The following is a 23,371-nucleotide window of genomic DNA, read 5'->3' as shown; positions in this document are numbered from 1 at the left end:
ATATATACACTAAAGAACGCAACATCTAATATAACACATATATAATATATAAATCCACGACTAATAATGTCAAATCAACTATTTATAGAGGAAGATGAAGATACAAATATAGTGGCAGATCCAGAAATAAATATTTCACCAGATCATGAAGAAGATCCAATTATAGAATCAATTCCTATAGTACTAAATGATATATCATCAGATCAAAATAATAAATTTCAAGTTATACAATATCCTGGACGTCAAAAAAATAGACCATTACAAGGAAACTTTTATAAGGCTAGTGTTAAGACAGTTACGAATTTTCTTGAAGTAAAAATGCCATTAGATACAACTAAATTCTTTAATGGACATAAAATAGATGATTGGGGTGAAGATATTGGTGAACAAACATTAAATGGAGTACTTAATAAAACTGAAGGTGGATTATATGCTGCCAAAATAATTAAACAAGATGGTCATAAGAAAATAGTATTGGTACCTATTGATAGTACTGCTCAATTAAGAGCTTCATTTAAATATATTGATGATGTAGATGCAAATAATCAAGCACAAAGAAAAGCTGAAGCAACAGACACAACTAAAAGTACAAATATTCAAATTCTTCAAACTGCTTCAAAATCAGGAGCTCAAATCACTCATGGTGACGGGTTTGGTAATGCCTTGGGAGAATCTTTAAAGCATATAAAGAAATTCGAAGAAGAAGAATGGGCAGGTTTGAAATGGGAATCTGCTGATGGAACAATGGCTACCAGTATTCGACAAGAAGCGTTTTTAAATGCTCCTGATTCAGAATTAATAACTGAATCAGATTTAATGAGTTATGTAGATGACTTAACTAGATCATAATTTATGTATAATATAATATAATATAACTATTCTATTAAAATTCACGTGAGAGCATCATGCGGCTCACAAAAAATTATATAATACAAGTACTGTAAATATATTTTCATCTCCATATTATACAAACTATTATTATAGAAAGTTAGTATAAGTTATATATAATGGAAGATGACGATGGATTGTTGTTGAATTTTGCGATTCCTGACAATAGCACTGTTAAACATTCTAATCAAACATCTAAAGTTAGTGGAGGAAAATGGAAAGATCGTCGTAAACTTCAATTATCTTTACAAGGTAGAGGTAGAAATGTTAGAAAATCTAATGGAGCAGCCTCTGGAGTTAATAATAGTAAGATCATTAGTTCAAGACTTGATAAAAGTACTGAGAATAAAGAAAAGCCTCAAGATAATCATAAAGTTATAGAATCTCATAAAGAATCTCAAGCTCCTCCATTGAAGAAAACTAAATTTAGTGAATCTAAAGGAGAATTTGGTGGGAAGAATAATTCATATGTTTCATCATTATTTACTTCTAATAAGTCCAGTACTTTGAAAACCAAACCTGAAGTTAAAGAAGTAACGTATTTAGCCTCAAATGCACCACTTAAAGATGCCACATCATTTGGAGGATTAGGACTTAATGATAAATTAGTAAATCATTTAGAAACTACTTTAAGATTTAAACATCCAACTAGTGTACAAAAGGCAGTTTTACCAAGTATGTTAACTGTAGAAAGAGATTTATTTATTAAATCTCAAACTGGTTCTGGTAAAACTTTAGCATTTGTTTTACCAATAATTCATAAATTAATGATGGAAAATAAACATAAAATTACAAGAGAATCAGGACTTTTTGCTATAATTCTTACTCCTACCAGAGAATTAGCCACTCAAATTTATGGAGTTTTAGAATCAATTAATCGTTGTTGTCATACAATTGTACCAGGTATAGTTATTGGAGGTGAAAAGAAGAAATCAGAAAAGGCTAGAATTAGAAAAGGAGTAAATATTTTAGTTGCAACTCCAGGTAGATTAGCTGATCATTTTGAAAATACTACTTCATTAGATATTAGTCAATTAAGATGGTTAATATTAGATGAAGGAGATAAATTAGTTGAATTAGGATTTCAAGAAACAATTACTCAAATTACTGATAAAATTACAAAAAGTTCTAAAATAATGGATACATTAAATAAATGGCAAGGATTACCATCTAAAAGAATTAATATTTTATGTTCGGCAACTATACAAGATACTGTTAAAGAATTAGGTAAAGTTGTATTACATAATCCTGAATTAATTAATTTAGAAAATAAGAATATAGCAACAGATTTTACTACTGATTCACATGCTTTAACTACTGCTCCAGATCAATTAATTCAAAATATATTAGTAGTGCCGCCAAAGTTAAGATTAGTTGCATTAGCAGCTATGTTAAAAAAATCAACTATGGAAGTCGGTGAAGGTAGTAATAGAACAATTGTTTTCTTTTCATGTTCTGATTCGGTTAATTTCCATTTTGATATCTTTACTAGAAATGGTACTAATCCTAATAGTAAACATAAACATAAAGATGAAGATGGCGATAATGAAGAAGATATTGAAGAAGTAGATACAAGTATATCTACATCTCCATTAATTGCCAAGAGTACTATGATATATAAATTACATGGATCAATGACTCAACAATTAAGAACAACTACATTAAATGCTTTTCTTAAGGATACAAGTCATAAACATACTATATTATTTTGTACAGATGTTGCATCACGTGGTCTTGATATGCCTAATATTTCAAATGTCATTGAATTTGATCCTCCATTTACAGTAGATGATCATTTACATAGAATTGGTAGATCAGCAAGAGTCGGTAATAAAGGTAAAGCTGCATTATTCTTACTTCCTGGAACTGAAGAAGGATATGTAGATGGTAAACTTCAAGTTGTACATCCAAAGGAAGGAAGTTTAAAAATTATATCTTATGAAAATGTATTAAAGGATGGATTTGCTGAAGTAGAAGAAGAAGAAGAAGTAGAATATCAAGATAAAAGATCTAAGAAAGTAGATCCAAAACATAAACAAGGTAAATGGGATATACATGCCACTACTTGGCATTTAGAAGTTGAAAGATGGTTATTAGAAGATAGTAGTGCTCATGAAAGAGCTGTACAAGCATTTACTTCTCATATAAGAGCTTATGCAACTCATTTATCTTCAGAAAGAAATTTCTTTAATGTTAAATTATTACACTTGGGACATTTAGCTAAAAGTTTTGGATTAAGAGAAACTCCAAAGAAATTAGGTAAATCAGTTGGTTCTAATACTGGTATACAAGAAGGATCTAAGAAAGTTAAAAAAGAAGATCCTAGAAAGAAAATGTTAAGAATTGCAAGATTGGCTGTTAAATCTTCAAGTTCGGAATTTAATTATTAGACATGTATGTATATTTAATGAAACGTTTCACTCTTAAATACTATTTCTGTAACCTTCTATTTGCCATAACCCATGATTTTCACCTAATAAATATCCAATGTTACGGACTTGATAATAATCATCCTTAATAGATATATTCTCAATAACATCATCTAAGAGTATAGCCTTGCCAACAGCAATTCCATCTCCCAAACCAGGATGGGCTACATTAACTATATGTAAATGGAAATGATAATAAGATGGTTGATAATGTATAAATATTCTAACTTGATCTTGACTTAATGGATACTTTTGTTCAACTAACTGTAATATGGTAGATTTTAATTGTTTAAGAAAATCAAGATGCAGACCATTTAAATCTCTAATAGAAGAAATATCCTTTCTATTAACAATACAACATAAATATAATGATTGAAGATTTAAAGTATCCCATTTCATATCTGGGAGTAATACAAACCCTAATTGAGGATGTTTATCATGATGAATAAATGTCTCTGATTCCTTTCCTTCAAATAATATATTATATACCCATTTAATTCGATCACCTTTCATAGTTTCTATATATGGTATCACATATTTCTTATACATATCAGGGGTTTCAATTATATAATGAACTTGTTGAGTACAATACTTCTTTATATGAGTAGCTGTAGCAGGATAAATTAAATTTAATTTAGCAGTAGGAAATTCATTTAATGTTTGTTCTAATAAAACATTTGACCAATAATATACATCATTATGGTTTATTATTACTGAATCTTTTACTAATTTGTTGAGATCAGTTTCATGATCGGAATCGAATAAGAAATGAGATTTTTCAAGTGATATGATGGCATCTTGAGAGTCAATTGTACCTAATAAGACAATTGACTTTGTTTGAGGATCTGATTTGAGAAGCTCCTTAAATTGGAACTTGTTAACAAATTCATTTACAGACATTGGACTATGTACTTACTTGAACAAATGTTACAGTATTATTCTTTGTAGTAGGATTTTTCACTTTCGATATATTAACAATATTTATTTCGCGACATTCATCTTTTGTAGACATAACTATTAACTACTTAATTCATACTCTGTATATTCGTTTATATATTAATATAATTTAATATGCTACTATGTAGACTAACTTTTACTTGAAGGTACAAATCTTAAAGATTCATAATCTGGACTAATTGACTTAATATCATCTATTGGTTGGGGCATGCCAGTCTCTATTGATTTCATTACAGCATTAATACAGAGGGTTGCAGATATACCATCATCAGCCGTACATAATGGTTCACATTTACCCTTTATAACATCAATAAAGTGATCTAATTGATTGTCAAATGGTAAATTACCTCTTAATTCATCGATATCTTTAACTAATGATTCCTTAGTAATGGGATGTAACCAAGAATTCTTTTCATCTGTTTCTGATTTATCTTGATGAAATAAGTTAAGATCAGGTACTGATAATGTGCCTTTTGAACCAAAAATTCTATATAACCCTTGCGCATCTTCATGAAATGGTACTGTTGGATTTTCACCAGTACTACTCTCAAAGTTAAATGGTGATGTAACATTATCTGAACAAATAAAAGTTCCAGTTATACCATTTTTAAATCTTATTGTTAACGCAGCACCTTCATCGACATTTGTATATTGGGTTCTTTGCTTTTTTAATACTTCTGCATAAATCTTTTCAATCGGTCCAAATAAGAATTGAAGAATATCCAAGTCATGAACCAAATTAATCAATAATGGTCCACCACCAGTTGAAACATCTGTTCTCCATAATCCTTGTTCAAAATATGATTGAGGCTTACGTAAAGTCCAAGTACCTTGAATGGCTATTATATCACCCAATTTACTATTATCACTATTAATTTGCTTTTTTGTTTCCACAATAAATGGATTGAATCGGCGATGATGACCAACTAATAACTTGACATTTTTAGATTCAGTATAATTTTTAAGAGCTTTAGCTTCTTGTGGATTCGAGCTAAGAGGTTTTTCTACCAAAAGATTAATACCATAATAAGCCAATTCGGCACTTACTTTAACATGAGTATGATTTGGAGTTGCGACAATGGCTCCATCAGGTAGAGGGAATGAATTTTCTTCACAATAGTCAATGACGTCTTTGATGCATTTAAAATAATTGGTATTAAACTTTTGAGCTACATCTTTTGCAGCTGGAGAAGGATCCACAAAACCAAAGAGTTCAGCTTGTGGATTCTTTACGACATGTTCTGCATGTCTTGGTCCGATTAATCCAGCACCTATAACTAATATTTGAATAGGATAAATAGCAATCATTGTATGTTTAAGGGATTAGCGAAAGAGTTTGAGTAATGAGGGTAGTCTAGATGACTTTTAAATGATTCAAATGCAAAATAATAACAACGGAATGACTGGAAACAACAATATATTTATAGATTGATAAATAAATAACTTGAGGTTGAATGCAAAATAGGATAATGAATATCTTAACAGGTTATATGATATTGCTCATACCAGGATATTTCTAATGGCTAAAAGGTATATTTAATATATAAAAGTAAAGCCAATAAATTAAGTGCAAACCTTTGAGACAAGTGATTTGATAATTAAAAAGTTCAGTCAAGTGGAAGAATGATTAGGTTAAATGGTTTTTAAGATGGATAAATGAAACAAAAAGATACAAAGAAATATAAATAAAGAAAAATCAAAAACAATATTTATTACTTGAAACAAAATTATATAAACTGCAACCACATTAAAAATGTTAATGCTATATATTTCACCATATAATTTTTATTGCACCTTTATGCTGCTTTACCCCAGAAGTACGAAAATTTTTCACAGCATTTCATTTCTTTTTTTTAGTGAGCATAGTTCGCCTTTCCACAAAAAAGAAATTTAAGAAACAATTTTTAACCGGCAGCGGCCAAATTATTATGATTCATATTCTTTTTGCCGCGCTTAACTATGCGATGTTTCACTAGAGACATTTGCAGTTGATGAGCCAACTTAATTTTTTTTATATCATGACACATATCTTGTAAGCCATAGTCATCCGACTAGTCGATCTTTCTTTATGATGACTTAACTACCGACAAAACTGGAATTATTGTAAACGTATTATTTTTACTATTAAACATGTGGCTATAATAAAGAGTCATAAAAATAATACCGGAGGAAATTACGGAGTAATTTTTTTATTTTCCTTAATAGGTGAGCTAGCCCAAGTTAAGTCTATTGGAGGAGTGATGCATATCATGTATAAATCCAACAATATACATGTACCATATAGACTTGACAATATAGTATTTTGCGGGGCAATCACCAATTACAATTCCCCCTCGATATTACCCCCAAATAAGAAAGTTAACCTTGGCTAAATGACTTTATAAATATATTTAGGCTTAATGCTTTTCCCCCACATTAGCAAAATGAGCTGCAATGAATTTATAGAATTTATAGTGCGAATAAAATTGTCGGTACAGATATGTCTTACAATTTTGTTCTAGAATTATACTCGTACATTCATTCATTCATTCATTCATTCATTCATTCATTCATTGCCCCACAATTGTCTATCTTAATTAACGGAATAGTTCATATATCAGCGATGGTAATAGTTCTATTTCGGCTACGTTAGACTAATGAGTTATTTCAAATAAACGACTTAAATTCGACTAAATGATATGTCATAAAAGTTACGACATTTTCCTAAACGCGACATTTTCTTAGCACTAACAGTAAACAAACCAACTGGAAAGAAATTTAGCAGCCCAGTATAGTGAATACCAAAGACAAATGCAATCTATGATGGTTACATCATCAAAATCAGTATAGTTTTAATTCATAATAACTAAAATTATTATCCATAGTTGTAATGTCGTTTGATATCAATTGGGAAAAATTGAATGAAGATGAATCAATCAATGAATCAATTAAAGAATTTTTAGATCGACAATTCAGAAGTATTTCTTTACCATCATATATATCTGGACTTTCTGTAAATAATTTCAGTCTTGGAGATATCCTGCCAGAAGTAATAGTGCGACATGTTGGAGATCCATTTGAACAATTTTATGATGATGAGGAGGAGGATGAGCAGGATGAAAAAGATGAAAAAGATGTTAACTCTGAAAAATCTAATGGTGATAATGTAGTAGAAGATGATGATGATGATAATGATGATGACGATGAAGATTATGATGACGATGATGACGATAATGAAGATGATGATGTAATGACATTAGGTGAAAGTAATAATTTAATTAGTTTAAATCAAGCATCAACTCCACCTCCTGGTCCTATACCTTCACCGCCATTACTTTTAGGAGAAAGAACTCGTAATGCTCTGGATTCTGTTTCATTAATGTTAGGAACTCCAAGTTATCTTCATAATTATAATTATAATTATAATATAATTGGGTTAGGAACTAACACTGGAGGAACAGAGACTCCAACAGATATTCTTAATCAAAGTGCCCTTCGAACAAAAAGTAATTTAAGGATTGAAACTTCAAAAAAATCTTCAACTAAAAATGATAATGATATTCAATTAATACTTGAAATTAAATATCATGGGAATGCATTTATAGATTTAACAGCAAATTTACTTGTCAATTATCCATCACCAAATTTTATTTCTTTACCTATCAAACTTCATATTACAGATTTAGTAATTCATTCACTTGCTACGGTGGCATATCTTAAAAATTCTGCATATTTTACTTTCTTGTGTGATATAGATGATTCTACATCGGATTATTTTTCAAGTACTCATGCTTCAACAATGCCACCAAATTCAACACCGGCTAGTACTTCAACACCAGGAGCCTTCCCATCAGGGTTAGGAACAAGTACAGTTGATACTCCACTTTCTACTAACCCACCTGGAGGAAATTTTGTGGATTATGTTACTGATCCAAATAATACGGAGAGAATTGATATTATAAAAAAAATTAAAATAGAATCAGAAATAGGTCAAGTACAACAAAATGTATTAAGAAATGTAGGAAAAGTCGAAAAGTTTTTGGTTGAACAAATTAGGAAAATTATACGAGAAGAAATAGCTTGGCCCAGTTGGATTTGCTTTGATATGAGCAAAGACGATGAAGCTGATCATGATGATAGTAAAGAGGATGATACTAATGGAGAAAGTGAAAATAATTAAATATAATTAAATTAAAATTAAAATTTACCTGACTCTCAAGAATATAGAACAGTATTAATTTCATCTACAATAAAAATTAAATTTTGTAAATTTCTCATTAAAAGTTTCACTATTCACTAAATCTTTAAATTTCGCAGCCAAATCAAACTAACACAACATAACATAAAATTAATCATATATCCCCGTAAAATTAAAGGTATTAAATAAACGCATAAGAAATAAATCGACGTAATATTAGTTGATTTAATTTTCAACCACATTACCGTTAACTATCAGAACACTCTTCTTGAAGTCATTGTTTTGGTAGTGAACACTAATGATTGGTGAACCCTCAGGTCTATCAACAATATTCTCTTGAACCTTAATCTTGTTAACAACTTCTCCATTGAGTGAAACTTGATATTTGGAATCAAGGACTACCTTAACAGAAATATCATCTGGTAAACTTCCACTCTCAATCTTAGTCTCAGATAAATTAATTGGGAAACTGGTTGAAGAACCTAACTTCAAAGAAGTACTGTTGGTTAAGTTATCAGTTATTTCAACTTCTTCTTCTTTAGAGCTAATATAAACTAAACCTAAATCAGTTGTGGTAGTCTTAGAACCGAATCCTCTCGTGATTATACGTTCATGTTTAGTTAAGACATTATAGGTACTTAATTTAGAAGCAACAGTGAAATTCAAAGTTTCGTTATTGTGAAGTTTGAATTGGTAAGAACTAGTTGAATTAGCAGAAATACGATGTTCAGCAACTTCATCTTTCAAAGTTGGTTGCCATGGAGAAAACTTTGGAGGATTTCTAAAAACACCAGAACTGGTTTGCTTTGTAGATGGTGCAATAACTTCACCATGTGACTTTGAAATTAATCTATTGTTATTCCACAATAATAAATTACCACTAATGAACCATGAATCTTTAACTGATTGAGTTGAGTCTTTAGTAATTGGTTCTGAAATACTATGCAATCGTTGAGAAGATAAATCATTAATAGGAGAAGCAACAAAGATTTCCAAATCTACACCTTCTTCTTTATCAGCATTCCATAAGAGTGGTAAAACATTAATTAAATCCACTTCATAAGTTAATCCAACAAAATTACCAAAATCAACAACAGGGTTGAAATCATCTGGTAAGACTTTACTGATTGATTCAGTATGAAACAAACTAGCTTTTGGAATAATAGTAGAAACATAGTTACCACCAATGAAAACATTTAAATGACGTATTGGATCATCATCATTCTTGAAATATCCAATTTCTTCTGCTGTAGCAGAAATAAATAAGTTTAATTTAGCAATGGTAAAGCTTGAAGAAATTTTTGGTAAATTAATTTTGAATTGATCTTTATTTGGAACAGTAAAGAATTTTTTATCTTCATTAACTAAAGCAATCACATTACTGGCAGGTTTTGAACTTAAAAAGATATCTTGAGCAGAAATGATTTTATTCTTTTCTTCTGAATGATTTTTGGAATGTTCACTCTTTGTAAGAGTTAAACTTAAAGAAACATCAACCAAAGATATAGATCCTTCTAATACAGCAATGGAAACTTCATGTTTGCTGGAACGATTCTTTTTATGATGTTTACCATGAGATGATAAAATGGAAATGTAATCGGAAATGTTGGAGTATGAAGAACTGAAACTAAAAGAATCAGTATCACCATAAGGAGTAGAAGTTCTCCAAACTGGATGACCATCAATTGATATTTCAATGACTGCAAAAGAATCAGAAATCACTTCAGAAACGACATTTTTATTAGTAAAATTTAAGGTTAAAAATGCTCCATTAAATCTTCCATGAGATGGATGAGGGATTTTGAAATGATTCACTAATCCATCTTTCAATTCTTCTTCGTCAAATAAAATAGTGGTATTATATTCTTTAAAATTAGATAATTCAACTGGAGGTTGAATTTCATAAATAATTTCAGAAGCAGAATTTGGATTTGAATAATAAGGAGGTTGAGGTTGATACCATGGGAGACCTAACAAATTAGTAAGGGATTTATTATCATTATCAGATGAGTAATGATTATAACCAAATAATAAAATTCCACCAATAATAAGTAATGTCAGAATTTTATGAATAATACTAGCATTAGAATTCTTTGCTACTTTCTTGGTAGGTTGTACAATAATAGGGACGTAATCGTCACCACCCTTTTCCAAATCTTTAACGTTAGTCATAATGATCTGTGTGAAAGAAATAAGACCAATGGCTATTAATAGTTATCCAATTGGTTTATTAATCCCTACTTGCTGATCACAGCCGTTTTATATAAAACTGTTGCAGTAGAATTTTTCAATTACCGGGTCTCCGATCACTAAATAATATTTTTGTAGCTGTTCCACGGTGTCGCTCACGCCTATTCTTAAAGCAAATTAGGAAATTCTAATTTCGCTATATATAATTACGATTTATTTAATTACCGATGAGTTTTAAGGGGATGTCCGAATTATATGTCATCCCTTAATTAAGGCAATTGCAGTATTTAGAATTAGCTTGCTTCTTCCTTCGGGCTCTGTAAAAATTCTTTTTGCGACAACTAAAAGTATTTATGGGGTGGCTCGTGTTACATCAGAAGACTCTACTAAACTTCAATTTTGCATATTTAAAGTACTTTTAATGCAATCACCTATTCTAAATTATACTTTTAAAGTGCATTTTCAATAATCGATTGACTTGCTCAAAATGTTACAAAATTGCCTAATATAGCCTAAATTATCTACATTGAAATTTCTTAATTTTTTTGTATGTAACATTGTCACATGAAGAAAAATAGCTTATGCTTGAACCTTTTATTTTTAATTTTATGTATTTCTCTCACGTGCTGAAAGTCGTGTGTGCCTGCATACAACGGAACCAGTAAGAATTCAATAATAAATTTTTAGTCAACATCTCTTACAAATCTAAAGAACTATACAGAGTAGCTTGAATCATATACATCAAAAATCATATAAGAAAATATGTCTAAGTTTGTTTTACCTACTGCATTGAAGGAATTAAGATTCCATTTATCCCAAACAGGAGATGCATCTGTTCCATTAAGACAATTTTTAACTAAGAATTATCAAAGTTTAAAGTCCACCCTGAACAATACCTTACCAATTTTAATTAGAGAAAGTTATGGAATTCCACCAAGTGTCACAGCAAGATTTGAAAAGGGTAAAGAAATCAAGAATAACTTAGAAGGTTTGGATGAAAAGGGAATCATAAAGGCATTACAAGATTTATTGAAGAACTAAATCAAATTGAATTAGATAAATCAATCTGATTCCAGGCATTCATCATTGTATTATAGATATCATCATTATTCCAGATTTTTATTTCATTCATGTTTTAGTAGTATAATCATTTATATACTGCTTCTACAATTTTACTTTTAGCATATTTCTCACAACATATACATATATTTACAATCTAATAAATTAGTCTAGTGTAAACTAACGTACTTATAATTTGTATTCGTTACCAAATTGATAAACATTCCAGCCTAAACTAAGCATACCATCACTATATATTTCTTTAACTGGTTGCGAATTTCCATTGATACCACTTGCGACTACAATTGGAACAAAATGTTCTAAAGTTGGATGAGCAGCATAAAGCAATTTGTTTTGTTGTAATTCCAAAAGACCCTTAAGAATATCTGAGGAATTAGTTAAGGTTTCAGTCAATAACTTATTGAATGGCTTAACATATGGCATAATTTGTCCAATTTGACCCATAGATCTACCTAAATCACGTAAATTATGAACTGACATACCTGAACAAACAATTAAACCTGATAAATATTTTTGTTGTTTTTCATCCCATAACTTATTACTAGAAAATTTACCTAATACTTCACCCAATTTATAATGCGTTTGAAAATCTCTATCATTTGAAGTAAGTGATACTTGAATTACTGGAATATCAGGTAAATCTCCTTCTTGTTTTTCTTGTTGACTTGGTTGACGAGTTAATTTGTTGTAATCACTAAATGCTACTTTAAATGGTACCCAAACTCCATGATCAATTCCTCTTTTTGTGAGCTGAGATTGGAAACCATTAGCTGTTAATTCTTCTTTAATTTGTTTGGCAATTTCTGGAGAGCTATGTGAATAAAATTCTTCTTCATACATGTGCTGTGGGAAACCATAGAAATCATAAATTAATTCATTTGATGGATCAACTGATGATTTTGGAACTGAAATTTCTACCAAGTTATTTCCCGATGATTGCCAATGAGCAGATACGACAATGATATAATCTGGTTTCCAATTCTTTTTAATAGTTTTACCTATTTTTTTAACAGTATTCCAAGCACCTTTATTTCCGAAATCATCATTTTCATACATAAAAGTAGGACCTCCATGACTGATAAAATAAGTTGGAAAGGGATTTGAGTTTTTAATAAACTTTGAAGCAATAGCAGTTGCAGTTGCACTTGATGCAGCAATTGTTGAAGTCATCTGTGAAACAATTGGTGTATTAGTGGTAGCTGAATTTGTTGAATAGATGAAATAAAAATAAGAAGTTGCGATCGATAAGATTATTGCAATTATATAGGAGAAATGCATGAAATTTATATTAATAGTACGGTCTCTTTATGTTGATATAATGACTAAGGGACTGACTAATTAATATTATTTAATATACAATGAATGTAACTATATTTATATATGCATTTGTATATATTAATAAAGTGCTGTCAAATTCGTATAGCTAATAAGTCCGATGCACTATAAAAAATCGAATGAGTAGCAGCCTAATTTTACTAATGCTTAGAAATGTTCCTGTACATAGATGCATTTTACAAAATAGTTGTTACAGCCTAACTAACTAAATTAGTTCATGTATCGAAAACTCTATTCACATCAATTTAATAATGTCATAACAATGTTAATATAATGGATCAGAGACTTGAAAATGGTGATATTCCTTTCATACATGATTTCGATGTGTTGAGTCTTTCCTTAAAATGCTACTACAAGAATTATTATGGCCCGGAACAACATTGAATCCATTTCAGGAATTATAAATCTATAAATCTATAAACCTGATTCAAAGTCGCCATTTATGGTGTATGAATAGTAAATAGTTAACTGGTTATCTTTTATCTAAGAGAGTAATTCATTTAATGTTCATAGTAAAAGTGTGGTAATTCTCATTTTTTTTCAACTTTTTCTCCAAAAAAGTTTTTTTTTTTTTTTTATTCGTTTTTGCAGCTCATTGGGAGCGGAAAAGTACAACCGTTATTCGGGTTAACGGCAGAGAACAAAATGATCGGAACTTAAGAGCATACATCATATGCCATGAAAATATCAATTGACAAGATGTTTGAGTATCAAAATGACCCCTCACAGATGCCTCCTTGTTGGTTTGTAGATAAGCCTCTCTTTGTTCCAGGGATTCCACAAAGAGGCTCATAATAAGGCGGGTTAATTTCATTCTTGACCATCGGCGATATAATTATATAATTATAATGACCGATATGAGGTACTTTATAAGGAGTAGATGAGATATGGAGCTGCAAAAAAACGACTACGGATCGAGTTGAACGACAGGCTTTTAGTTATCTACATCTATAACAATTCAATACGATACTTCATATAATATAACTCAAAAAAAGAATTTTATACTCCGGCTAGAAACCCATTCTTAAAATGTCTACTGGTTATACAATTAGAATAGAATTTTAATGATATTATGGGATGTATTATGACGTGAAATAATACATAATGGAATAAGTAGAATAAGTAGAATATGCTTTAAGTGATTTCTCAATAGAATTATATAAAGGTTAAAATGAATCAATTTATGATCCGAGTATTAAGCTTTTATCGGTTCGTCTAATAATCATCTTTTTAATTACTCGTGACCCGGCACAAAAAAAAATTTTTGGTATCCACATTTTTAACTCGATCCGATGTCCGGTTGTTTCACGTGACTTATTCATAGTTATGGATCCGGAACCCTTAGCCGTACCCTGTAGCAGTTAATGATGGTAATTTCTTTTTTATGCTAATAAATTGCTTGATTAACTTATATAAATATAATTCAATATCTCTTTGCTATAAGAGTTAGTTGACTGTATATTGAATTACTTAACTCAATTGAATTACTTAACTCAATATTCAACCTTATATTCATTGTGAATTCATTTTTTATCCATTCCTTTGAACTTTTGTTATTAAATCATTAATTATATTAATTTCCCGAATAGTTTTTACAACCTCGGACTTCATTGCATCTATCCGCACTAGTAAATTAATTTCATATTAATTACAATTCCAATTCCAATTCCAATTCATATTAAATATTTATATTAAAGTATGGTTGATATACAAACTATTAAAGATTCTAAACCTTATAAAATTGTAAAAACAGTTCTTGATTTTCTTATAAAGCAATGGTTCTTTGTTGTATTAGGATGTCTTATTGCTATAGCTCATTCTTATCCAAATTTTGCCAGACAAGGTGGATTAATAAGAGCAGAATATAGTATAGGTTATGGAGCAGTGGCTGTTATCTTTTTAATTAGTGGATTATCAATGTCTACAAAAGATTTAATGAAAAATACTGCCAATTGGAGAGCTCATTTTACAGTATTATCATTATCTTTTCTTATAACTTCATCAATTATTTATGGTTTAGCTACCGCAATTAGAGTTAGTCATGATAAAAATATTAATGAATGGTTATTAGTTGGTTTAATTGTAACTCATGCATGTCCAACCACAGTATCTTCTAATGTGGTTATGACAAAACAAGCTCATGGTAATGATATTTTAACTTTATGTGAAGTATTTATTGGAAATATTATTGGAGCTTTTGTTACTCCTGCACTTTTACAATTATATATGACTGGTGGTTGGGATTTTGGTAATCCAAGTCATCAAGCTAGTGGTGATACAACCATTACTGATTTATATAAGGCAACTATGAAACAATTAGGTTTATCATGTTTTGTTCCGTTATTTGTTGGTCAAGTAGTTCAAAATGTTTTCCCAAAACAAACTAAATGGACTATAAGTACTTTCAAATTAGCTAAAGTTGGTTCATTTATGTTGATTCTTATTATGTTTCAATCTTTTTCAACGGCATTTTATCAACATGCATTCACTAAAGTTAGTCATGCATCAATCATTTTCCTTGTTTTCTTCAATATTGGTATCTACTTATTTTTTACATGTATAACATTTTGTTATGCTAGACCAGTCTTTATTAAACGTATATTTAATGAAGAACCTACTGAGAAATCCTCAAGATTTTATACTATTACTTATAAAATCTTCAGACCTTTCTATTATAGTAGAAAAGATACTGTGGCTATTATGTTATGTGGACCTGCTAAAACTGCTGCTTTAGGTGTATCATTAGTTTCATCTCAATATGGTTCAAATAATCCAAATTTAGGTATAATCTTAGTGCCATTAGTTTTATATCAATCTGAACAAGTTATATCTGCTCAAGTATTGGTCAACTTTATGCGTAGATGGATTCATGCAAAAGACCCAAAACCTGATATTGAAAATCAAGTTGAACCGCTACAAGATGAGTCAGGAAAACTTCCAGTAGATGAAGATGATGCTGATACAAGTTCAACTGAAAATGTCTTACGTCAGGAAACTTCTATATCAAATGATTCACGCGATCATAAACCTAAAGATATTGCTGTAGTTGGGGCTTGATTACTATTGCATCTGTACTTAATTATTATTTATTATATTGCTCACATATTATAGACTAGAGCATATTACATAGAAACTTTAATACCAAACTTAATTAATTTAATTTAAATAATTTAAATAATTTAAATAATTTCTAAAATCCAAATTCTCCTAATTGAAGTTCTAACTTATCTATAACTTCTGCAAGTTCTTTCTTATTCTCTATTAATGCTTGTAATTCATCAAATCTTCGAGCTTTTGTATATTCTTGAATCAAAGATTCTACCATAAATTTTTGTTCATTCATTACCATTAATTGTTCTCGTAATTCACGAATTTGTTTCTTAGATAAACTAGGTACTTGTTCTTGTTTCTTTTGTTCAACTTCTTTTAATTTAGCTTCTTCTCGATCACGATGGATATCATTTAATTGTTTATATTGAATAATACTATCTTGAAGGAATATTACAAAAGTTTGATGAATATTCATAATAAGTCTTTTATAAGTCTCATAAACAATTTTAACATTAAGTTTCCCATCTTCTACATTAAAATATTTATCACGGAATTGAATCGTCAGTTGTTCAAATTCTTTAAGTTGAATTACTAATTTATTACCAACTTTAATTTCTTCTTCCACATTATTATTAGCTCTAACTAATTGTTCATATTTTTGTAAAAGAATTTCAATCTGATGTTTTTGAATTAATTTTAATTCATAGGTATTAAATATTAACTCTTCATCAGAATTAGTACTAACATGATTTAATTTCCAATCATATAATAATGCATTTTTACAGTCCACACAACATCGAAATTTAAGATTTTCATCATTTAATGTTGTTTCCCAATTAGATTTAACATATTTAGAATAATTCAAATTCAGTAATCTTTGAAGTAAATTTGAAAGTGGAACAACAATAGAACAACTTTTCCGATATCCATATGGATCATCACATACTATTTTCCCACATAATCGACAATGATGCTTTCTTAATAAAAGACTAAATTTAACAAAACATATGGAACAATTACTTATACCAGTATCATCTTGCCAATTATCAAGTCCTGAAATTTCTTTTTCAGCTTCATCTATATTTGAAACTCCTCCTCTATTACTAGTACCATTTTTCCACCAATCAGCTACTGCAGCAGATACAAATGATTGAGTAGATTTCTTTGTATTGGATTCAGCAAGATAATTAGTTAATTTAATGAATCGTTTTTGAATCTTATTTCTATTCAACAGACTTTCATCGGAACTTTCTTGTCTCTTTTGTTTAAATTGAGAAGTTAAATCTCTCGACCATGCAGCTGTTCCTTGTTTTAAGTCTGGTTTATCATAATAACAAGTTTGACAAGATTTACACCATGTACCTTCACCAGTACTATCATAAATAGGTAAATTTCCACCATCTAAAGGCATTATTAATTTGATTTTATAAGCAGAATGTTCATTACAAAATAATAATCCACATTTTCGACAATTAGTTATACCATTCTTAATATTAAGAGTTTTATTACATGTAGGGAATGAACATATTGATGAAGTAGTCAATGTAGATTGTTGTTTCCAATGAGAACGAGTTATTCGACTCTTGGGACCAGAATGATGATGTTGAATATGATGAGCTGGAGAATTATTATTTCCATTTCGAGAAATAGTTTGTGGTGGTGGAGTTACTGAACTTTCTGATACATCACTTAAACTAAAACCTTTATTATTATCAAATAAATCCATCTTTATCAGTTTTTTCTTTGGAGAGATTCTCTTAATTTCAGCAGAAGTATTTGAGTCACTGGAATGAGTATCATCTATATGTTGATTTAATTGATAAAGACTTACCATTTCTTCATTACAAATTGGACAAGTTATAATCTGCTTTTGATTACTCAGAGCATGATTCAGACTCTGAGTCTGATTCAAACTAGAAGATGTTTCCATTGGTACACTATTCGGCACTGCTCGAGCATCATGTATACTTGAAGTCTCCGAATCAGTAGTATTAGTATTAGTTCGAGTTGGTGGTGTAGGACTTTTCAAAGTATCGTCTTTTGTTACTGTAGAAGATTCCGTTAATTTTATTCCTGGGGACTTAAACGGAGATCCAAGAACTCGCTTCAGTTTCAATTTCTGCTTGGAATTCAGACCTCCCAGTTGGTCTATGGTGGTGCTAGCGCCGTATGCCATTGCCTAGGAACATCTCTTGATATCGCTTAGTGCCCCAGCTTTTTGTACACTCTATTTGTGGTTAAGTTTTAGCGCTACGCGCAAAAAAAAATACACATACATATATTTTACGACTCTCTAATATACATACATTAGTTTAGCAAACATATCATCATTTACTGGACTCTAACTAAAACTATAGTGATATCATCAGCCTTACCACCCAAATACTTTTGACCAGTTAAGCGAGATAATTCTTGAGCAAAAGCACTAGGGAAATTAGGATCTTTAGAGACTTTAACTACTTCTTTAACAAATGAATTAGCCACATTTTTTAAACTATCACCTTGACCTTCAATTTGATCCTTTAAAAATATTTCTATATCTTTAGGTATAACATTATCAGTTACTCCATCTGTAGCAAACATAATTACATCACCTTTTTGTAAATCCCATTCATATTCATCAGCCATTGAAGGTGAATCAATTATATATCTTCTACCTTCAATTTCTGCTTGTCTAACAATTTGACGAGGAATCTTTGCCAATTGATATGGAGTATTAAAATTATGAGTTTGAAAATTGGTTTCATTAATTAATTGATAATTTCTAAATAATCCACACCATGAATCACCTAAATTTGCAACTTTTAATTTTTTATCTGGGGTTAATATTCCTAAACAAGCAGTAGTACCACCAATTTCAACTTTAGATGAATTAGTTATTTCTTCAAATGCAAACGTTAGCAATTGTTTAGGACTAAGATTAGATCTATCAGTTAATGATTCAAATTTAGATTTCATAGATGCACATAATTCTCGTGATATAGCAGAGGAATCATAACCTGCTTCAGACCATCCACCTACTCCATCAGCTACTCCTAATGTTATATAACCATCATCGAATTGTTTTGATACAAATAAATTATCTTCACCAGTAGGTGATTCTAATGCTGGACTTCTCTTATTATTATTCTTTTTCTTAAATAAATTTGATTCTTCTCTATCCTTTGGTTGATAAGCTACTGCTACATCATAATTTTTTAATGAATGAATTGAATTATCATAATTTGTTGCAGCAGATGATGATGTAGAAGATGGAGTTGGAGTTGAAGCTGAAGTTCCAAAACTTTTAGAACTATTACCACCAGATTTAGCTGATGTTGAAGAATAAATACTAAATGATCTCGTGGATCGAATTGTTTTAGACCCTAAATTACGTCCAATAGGTATACTACCTCTTTTAGCTATATATGATAATAACATAGGGAATATAAGAACAAAAAAAATGCAAACTAAGTAATATCTTCTAGCCATAAATTTATATGACAAAATTCAATTATTCCTCTTTCAATTCCCTTAACTTCCAATTAGTTATTGCTTTAGGTAGATAGTTCTCCCAGTTAATTAACTAAATGGGTGGGTGTATGCAGTCCCGTACTTAAGCTGTGTCCAATCAAACTAAGAAAAAGGTAAGAGAGAGGAAAAAAATCGGGATGAAAAAACCAGGAAAATTTACAGCTTTGACCGATATTACTAGTTGTGTGTTTAAATCACTTTGTATTATTATAAGAACTCATTGATAGAGATGTCTACTTTCAACGTGTTGAGATATTCCTTCTTAGGTGCTGGTATTGTTTATGGTGCTGTTCATAGATATAACTTAGAATCATCTGAACAAGAAAAACAAGCTCAAGTTCAATGGAAGAAAGAAGAAAAATTAATTAAACAAGCTAAGAGTGAATATGCTAAATTAAATGCTCCAAAGGTTTCAGAATCAACTTCCAAAGGTTCTATTAATTGGGAAGATCCAAACTTAGATATTGGTGCTGCATTAGTTTCTTTAGTACAAAAATTGGATTAGATTTTTCAATTACTGATTCAATTAATTTTTCCCATATTAAATCAATTTAAAAAGTTGCATATAATAGAGTAAGAGATTGACATGTCTAGATCTCATGGAATATATCTTACTATAACCTATTTATTTAAACCATAATCATTGTCATCTATTCATTAGGTTTAGATAATTATATCAAACCATCATTCAAGTGACAAACCACTTTATTTCGACATCTTAAGTTACCAGACTTTATTTCATAACATGTCTGTACGTAAGTATTATATATATTTAGTATATTAGCACATTATTACAAAATTATTCTGATTCAATTATGTATATCATCTATTTCATTATTTTTAACCAAATTTTAATACTATTTAATTATGTGCTGAAGTTATAACAAGCTATAATACTGCTCTATAACCTTTATCTATTTTACTGATAGATAACATTTTATCTATGTTTTATATATATGGATGTTCATACTATTCTGTTACAGTGTTGCTTGAATTATTCTGGGTTCATGTTTGCACGTGACTAATCTCGTGAATTTTCTTAACCCTCGGCTTAGAGAAAAGCTGGAGAAAGGTCAATTTCCAATGCTATTCAAATACTTATTGCTGATTAACTAAATAATTCTAATCAGTATATAGATATACCCATTCAAATGTCTGTGGTGAATGATCGGGCATTGCCATTTGCTGATGCAGCCACAATAGGTACGTATTTTTAAAATTATTAATAGATTTTTATATTTATATTTGAAAAGTGGAGTTCTAACCGTATCATATAGTAAGAGCACATCAAAAGGATGCATATTTTGAGTCATCATATCGAACTCAAATAAATGAAGTATTACAATTATTCAAGGGTCAAAGATTTGTAAATTCATACCCTGAAGAGATCACTACTGTAGCGAAGGCTCTTTATCTTGCTTTGACAACTTTAATTGGAGCTCGTACATTAGGTGAAGAATATGTTGATTTAATTTATGTTAATAGATCTGGAAAAAGGATACCCAAAATCTTACCTAGAATTGGATTTATTTTATCGTATGCGGTATTGCCATATATAGTGACTAAAATTGTTAAGAAATATAAATATAGAGATGAAGATAATAATAATAATAGTTCTAGTATATGGGTTAAATTGATGTCATCATATTTCAAAGTATTAGATACTATACTAAATGTTCATATTGCGGTATTTTACTTTCTGGGAGAATTTTATTCATTATCTAAACGATTGTTTGGTATGAGATATGCATTTGGACATAATAAAGATATTAAAAAAATGAGTACTACTGGTAACTATTCATTATTAGGAGGTATAATAATTCTTCAATATATAATTAAAGGATTACTCAAATATAAAGCTTATAGTGAAGAACATAAAGAAAAAAAGAGTCAAACTATTAATGATACACAAGATTGGAGAAAGATAAGTGATATTGATCAATTAAAAGAAATTGCAGAAAACTCAACTACTTCACTTGATATTGATCTCTCTGATCCAACTCAATTACCATATATTCCTGAAGCTTCAAGATCCTGTATGTTATGTTTATCACCAATGGTTAATCCTTCAGCTGCTAATTGTGGCCATTTTTTCTGTTGGGATTGTATACTTGATTGGCTTAAGGAACATCCTGAATGTCCATTATGTAGACAACAATGTTTACAACAACATTTACTACCTCTTAAGTAATATAACTATTTAGTTAATAACTAATTAATAGCAATTATAGATGCTTATGTAAGCGACTCAAATCTCAATTTTCAACAAAAATTATATTCTTTTTTTTTTGTCTGTAGCTTCAAGATTCAGCACTGAGTAGAGATTTGATCAACACCTCCAACTGATCTAAGCAAGTCAGAATTAGGTAGACAGTTATAGAGAGTTGTAAGAGTTTTATTTGGGTCTACAATTGCGACTAATTGGGTGAAGATATTAGTAGTAAAAAATTTTTAAAAGAATTGCATAAGTTGTCAGTAATTTCAGGTACCAAAACAAATACTATAGACACATTAATTAATTAAATTAATTAATTAAATAAATAAATTAAATAAATTTGGTATGAGTGCTAATCAAAGATTCTCATTACCTTATTCTAAGGGGAAATTAGATGAATTGGCAGATTCTGCTTCTACTGAAGATTATACTAATACATTTAAACCAATTAAGCATAGATCTTTTATATCACGTATTCAAGCATGGTTTGGAAATTTTATAAGAGTTATTACTCAATTTACATTATCATATAAAAGATTAACATTATTTATACTTACATTAATTGGATTATCATTATTTACTTCCACTCCTTTTATTCCCCATTTTAGAAGTTCAAGTCCAAAAGTTGTAATAATATTAGCTGCTAATGAAGGTGGAGGAGTCTTAAAATGGAAATCACCACAAGAATGGTCAGTTGAAAGATCAAGTATAGCCAATAAAAAAAATTATGCGAAAATTCATGGATATGGATTAACTATTAAAGATATGACAATTAAAAAAAGATATTCTCATGAATGGAGAGAATCTTGGGCAAAAGTTGATATTATGAAACAAACAATGAGACAATTTCCTGATACTGAATGGTTTTGGTGGTTAGATTTACATACATATATAATGGAACCAAATATTTCATTAGAAGATCATTTTTTAAATAATTTAGAAAATTCAACTTATCGAACTTTAGATAATTTTAATCCATTAAATTTACCAATTTCAATTCCATATACTGATTATTCTCAACCAATTGATATGGTAATTACTCAAGATTGTGGAGGATTTAATTTAGGATCATTTTTAATGAGAAGATCAAGTTGGTCAGAAATGTTATTAGATATATGGTGGGATCCAGCAATGTATGAACAAATGCATATGCAATGGGAACATAGTGAACAAGATGCATTAGAAACATTATATTCAACAAATGCATGGATAAGAGAAAGAATTGGATTTTTACCATTAAGAACAATCAATGCATTTCCACCTGGTGCATGTTCTGATCGAGCTGATGATCCTCAATTTTTCTTTCAAGATCATGATTTTGTTATTAATATGGCAGGTTGTGAATGGGGAAGAGATTGTTGGGGAGAGATGGAACATTATAAAGCATTATCTAAGAAACTTCAAAAGTCTTGGTGGAAATTTTGGTGATTTATTAATTATATAGTCATTAAGTAGTAGCATACAATATTACAAACATACATTAAAATATATGGGTAATCTCATTAGTTAAAATAGTTAACGTAATTAATATAGATA

The 23,371-nt window shown here is 29.7% G+C and overlaps 13 protein-coding genes across 13 annotated transcripts; 7 read left to right on the top strand and 6 right to left on the bottom strand. All coding sequences in view use genetic code 12, as the record gives it.

Annotated features, from left to right (window-relative positions):
* Positions 1-19: 19 nt before the first annotated feature.
* On the top strand, positions 20-993 carry RJT21DRAFT_120649 (DNA-directed RNA polymerase III subunit). The gene has a single exon (XM_064881805.1). The coding sequence runs from the start codon at positions 67-69 to the stop codon at positions 847-849; it is 783 nt and encodes a 260-aa protein (XP_064738846.1). The 5' UTR covers positions 20-66; the 3' UTR covers positions 850-993.
* DBP7 (putative ATP-dependent RNA helicase) lies at positions 948-3,295 on the top strand. Its single transcript, XM_064884295.1, has one exon. It carries the CDS (start codon positions 1,008-1,010, stop codon positions 3,276-3,278), a length of 2,271 nt encoding a protein of 756 aa, XP_064738845.1. The 5' UTR covers positions 948-1,007; the 3' UTR covers positions 3,279-3,295.
* On the bottom strand, positions 3,295-4,287 carry RJT21DRAFT_36033 (5'-(N(7)-methyl 5'-triphosphoguanosine)-(mRNA) diphosphatase). Its single transcript, XM_064884298.1, has one exon. The coding sequence runs from the start codon at positions 4,215-4,217 to the stop codon at positions 3,312-3,314; it is 906 nt and encodes a 301-aa protein (XP_064738844.1). The 5' UTR covers positions 4,218-4,287; the 3' UTR covers positions 3,295-3,311.
* Position 4,288: 1 nt separating this feature from the next.
* Positions 4,289-5,977, bottom strand: RJT21DRAFT_36004 (uncharacterized protein). The gene has a single exon (XM_064884296.1). The coding sequence runs from the start codon at positions 5,580-5,582 to the stop codon at positions 4,404-4,406; it is 1,179 nt and encodes a 392-aa protein (XP_064738843.1). The 5' UTR covers positions 5,583-5,977; the 3' UTR covers positions 4,289-4,403.
* A 1,166-nt stretch (positions 5,978-7,143) lies between these two features.
* On the top strand, positions 7,144-8,433 carry RJT21DRAFT_1520 (ERMES complex subunit; the record flags this gene model as incomplete). Its single annotated transcript, XM_064883472.1, has 1 exon — positions 7,144-8,433. The coding sequence occupies one exon, from the start codon at positions 7,144-7,146 to the stop codon at positions 8,431-8,433; it is 1,290 nt and encodes a 429-aa protein (XP_064738842.1).
* A 122-nt stretch (positions 8,434-8,555) lies between these two features.
* RJT21DRAFT_36006 (uncharacterized protein) lies at positions 8,556-11,013 on the bottom strand. Its single transcript, XM_064884297.1, has one exon. The coding sequence runs from the start codon at positions 10,621-10,623 to the stop codon at positions 8,677-8,679; it is 1,947 nt and encodes a 648-aa protein (XP_064738841.1). The 5' UTR covers positions 10,624-11,013; the 3' UTR covers positions 8,556-8,676.
* Positions 11,014-11,403: 390 nt separating this feature from the next.
* Positions 11,404-11,682, top strand: RJT21DRAFT_1518 (uncharacterized protein; the record flags this gene model as incomplete). The annotated part of the gene is made up of 2 exons (XM_064883470.1): positions 11,404-11,519; positions 11,556-11,682. The coding sequence occupies 2 exons, from the start codon at positions 11,404-11,406 to the stop codon at positions 11,680-11,682; spliced, it is 243 nt and encodes an 80-aa protein (XP_064738840.1).
* Positions 11,683-11,889: 207 nt separating this feature from the next.
* RJT21DRAFT_114202 (uncharacterized protein) lies at positions 11,890-12,999 on the bottom strand (the record flags this gene model as incomplete). The annotated part of the gene is made up of 1 exon (XM_064880231.1): positions 11,890-12,999. The coding sequence occupies one exon, from the start codon at positions 12,997-12,999 to the stop codon at positions 11,890-11,892; it is 1,110 nt and encodes a 369-aa protein (XP_064738839.1).
* Positions 13,000-14,488: 1,489 nt separating this feature from the next.
* On the top strand, positions 14,489-16,204 carry RCH1 (Rch1p). The gene has a single exon (XM_064881804.1). The coding sequence runs from the start codon at positions 14,755-14,757 to the stop codon at positions 16,111-16,113; it is 1,359 nt and encodes a 452-aa protein (XP_064738838.1). The 5' UTR covers positions 14,489-14,754; the 3' UTR covers positions 16,114-16,204.
* Positions 16,205-18,302, bottom strand: PEP7 (Pep7p). Its single transcript, XM_064881803.1, has one exon. The coding sequence runs from the start codon at positions 18,281-18,283 to the stop codon at positions 16,247-16,249; it is 2,037 nt and encodes a 678-aa protein (XP_064738837.1). The 5' UTR covers positions 18,284-18,302; the 3' UTR covers positions 16,205-16,246.
* A 60-nt stretch (positions 18,303-18,362) lies between these two features.
* PTC7 (type 2C protein phosphatase) lies at positions 18,363-19,781 on the bottom strand. The gene has a single exon (XM_064881802.1). It carries the CDS (start codon positions 19,576-19,578, stop codon positions 18,439-18,441), a length of 1,140 nt encoding a protein of 379 aa, XP_064738836.1. The 5' UTR covers positions 19,579-19,781; the 3' UTR covers positions 18,363-18,438.
* A 950-nt stretch (positions 19,782-20,731) lies between these two features.
* Positions 20,732-21,889, top strand: RJT21DRAFT_140023 (ubiquitin-protein ligase peroxin 10). Its single transcript, XM_064883362.1, has 2 exons — positions 20,732-20,823; positions 20,898-21,889. Exons 1-2 carry the CDS (start codon positions 20,772-20,774, stop codon positions 21,809-21,811), a joined length of 966 nt encoding a protein of 321 aa, XP_064738835.1. The 5' UTR covers positions 20,732-20,771; the 3' UTR covers positions 21,812-21,889.
* A 1-nt stretch (position 21,890) lies between these two features.
* MNN10 (alpha-1,6-mannosyltransferase) lies at positions 21,891-23,340 on the top strand. Its single transcript, XM_064881801.1, has one exon. The coding sequence runs from the start codon at positions 22,181-22,183 to the stop codon at positions 23,261-23,263; it is 1,083 nt and encodes a 360-aa protein (XP_064738834.1). The 5' UTR covers positions 21,891-22,180; the 3' UTR covers positions 23,264-23,340.
* The last annotated feature ends 31 nt before the right edge of the window (positions 23,341-23,371 follow it).

This window comes from Scheffersomyces amazonensis (genome assembly GCF_036850825.1).
Source record: "Scheffersomyces amazonensis strain UFMG-HMD-26.3 chromosome Unknown RJT21scaffold_3, whole genome shotgun sequence".
In the NCBI taxonomy this organism is placed as follows: domain Eukaryota; kingdom Fungi; phylum Ascomycota; class Pichiomycetes; order Serinales; family Debaryomycetaceae; genus Scheffersomyces; species Scheffersomyces amazonensis.
This window is presented reverse-complemented; position numbering and strand designations above follow the sequence as displayed.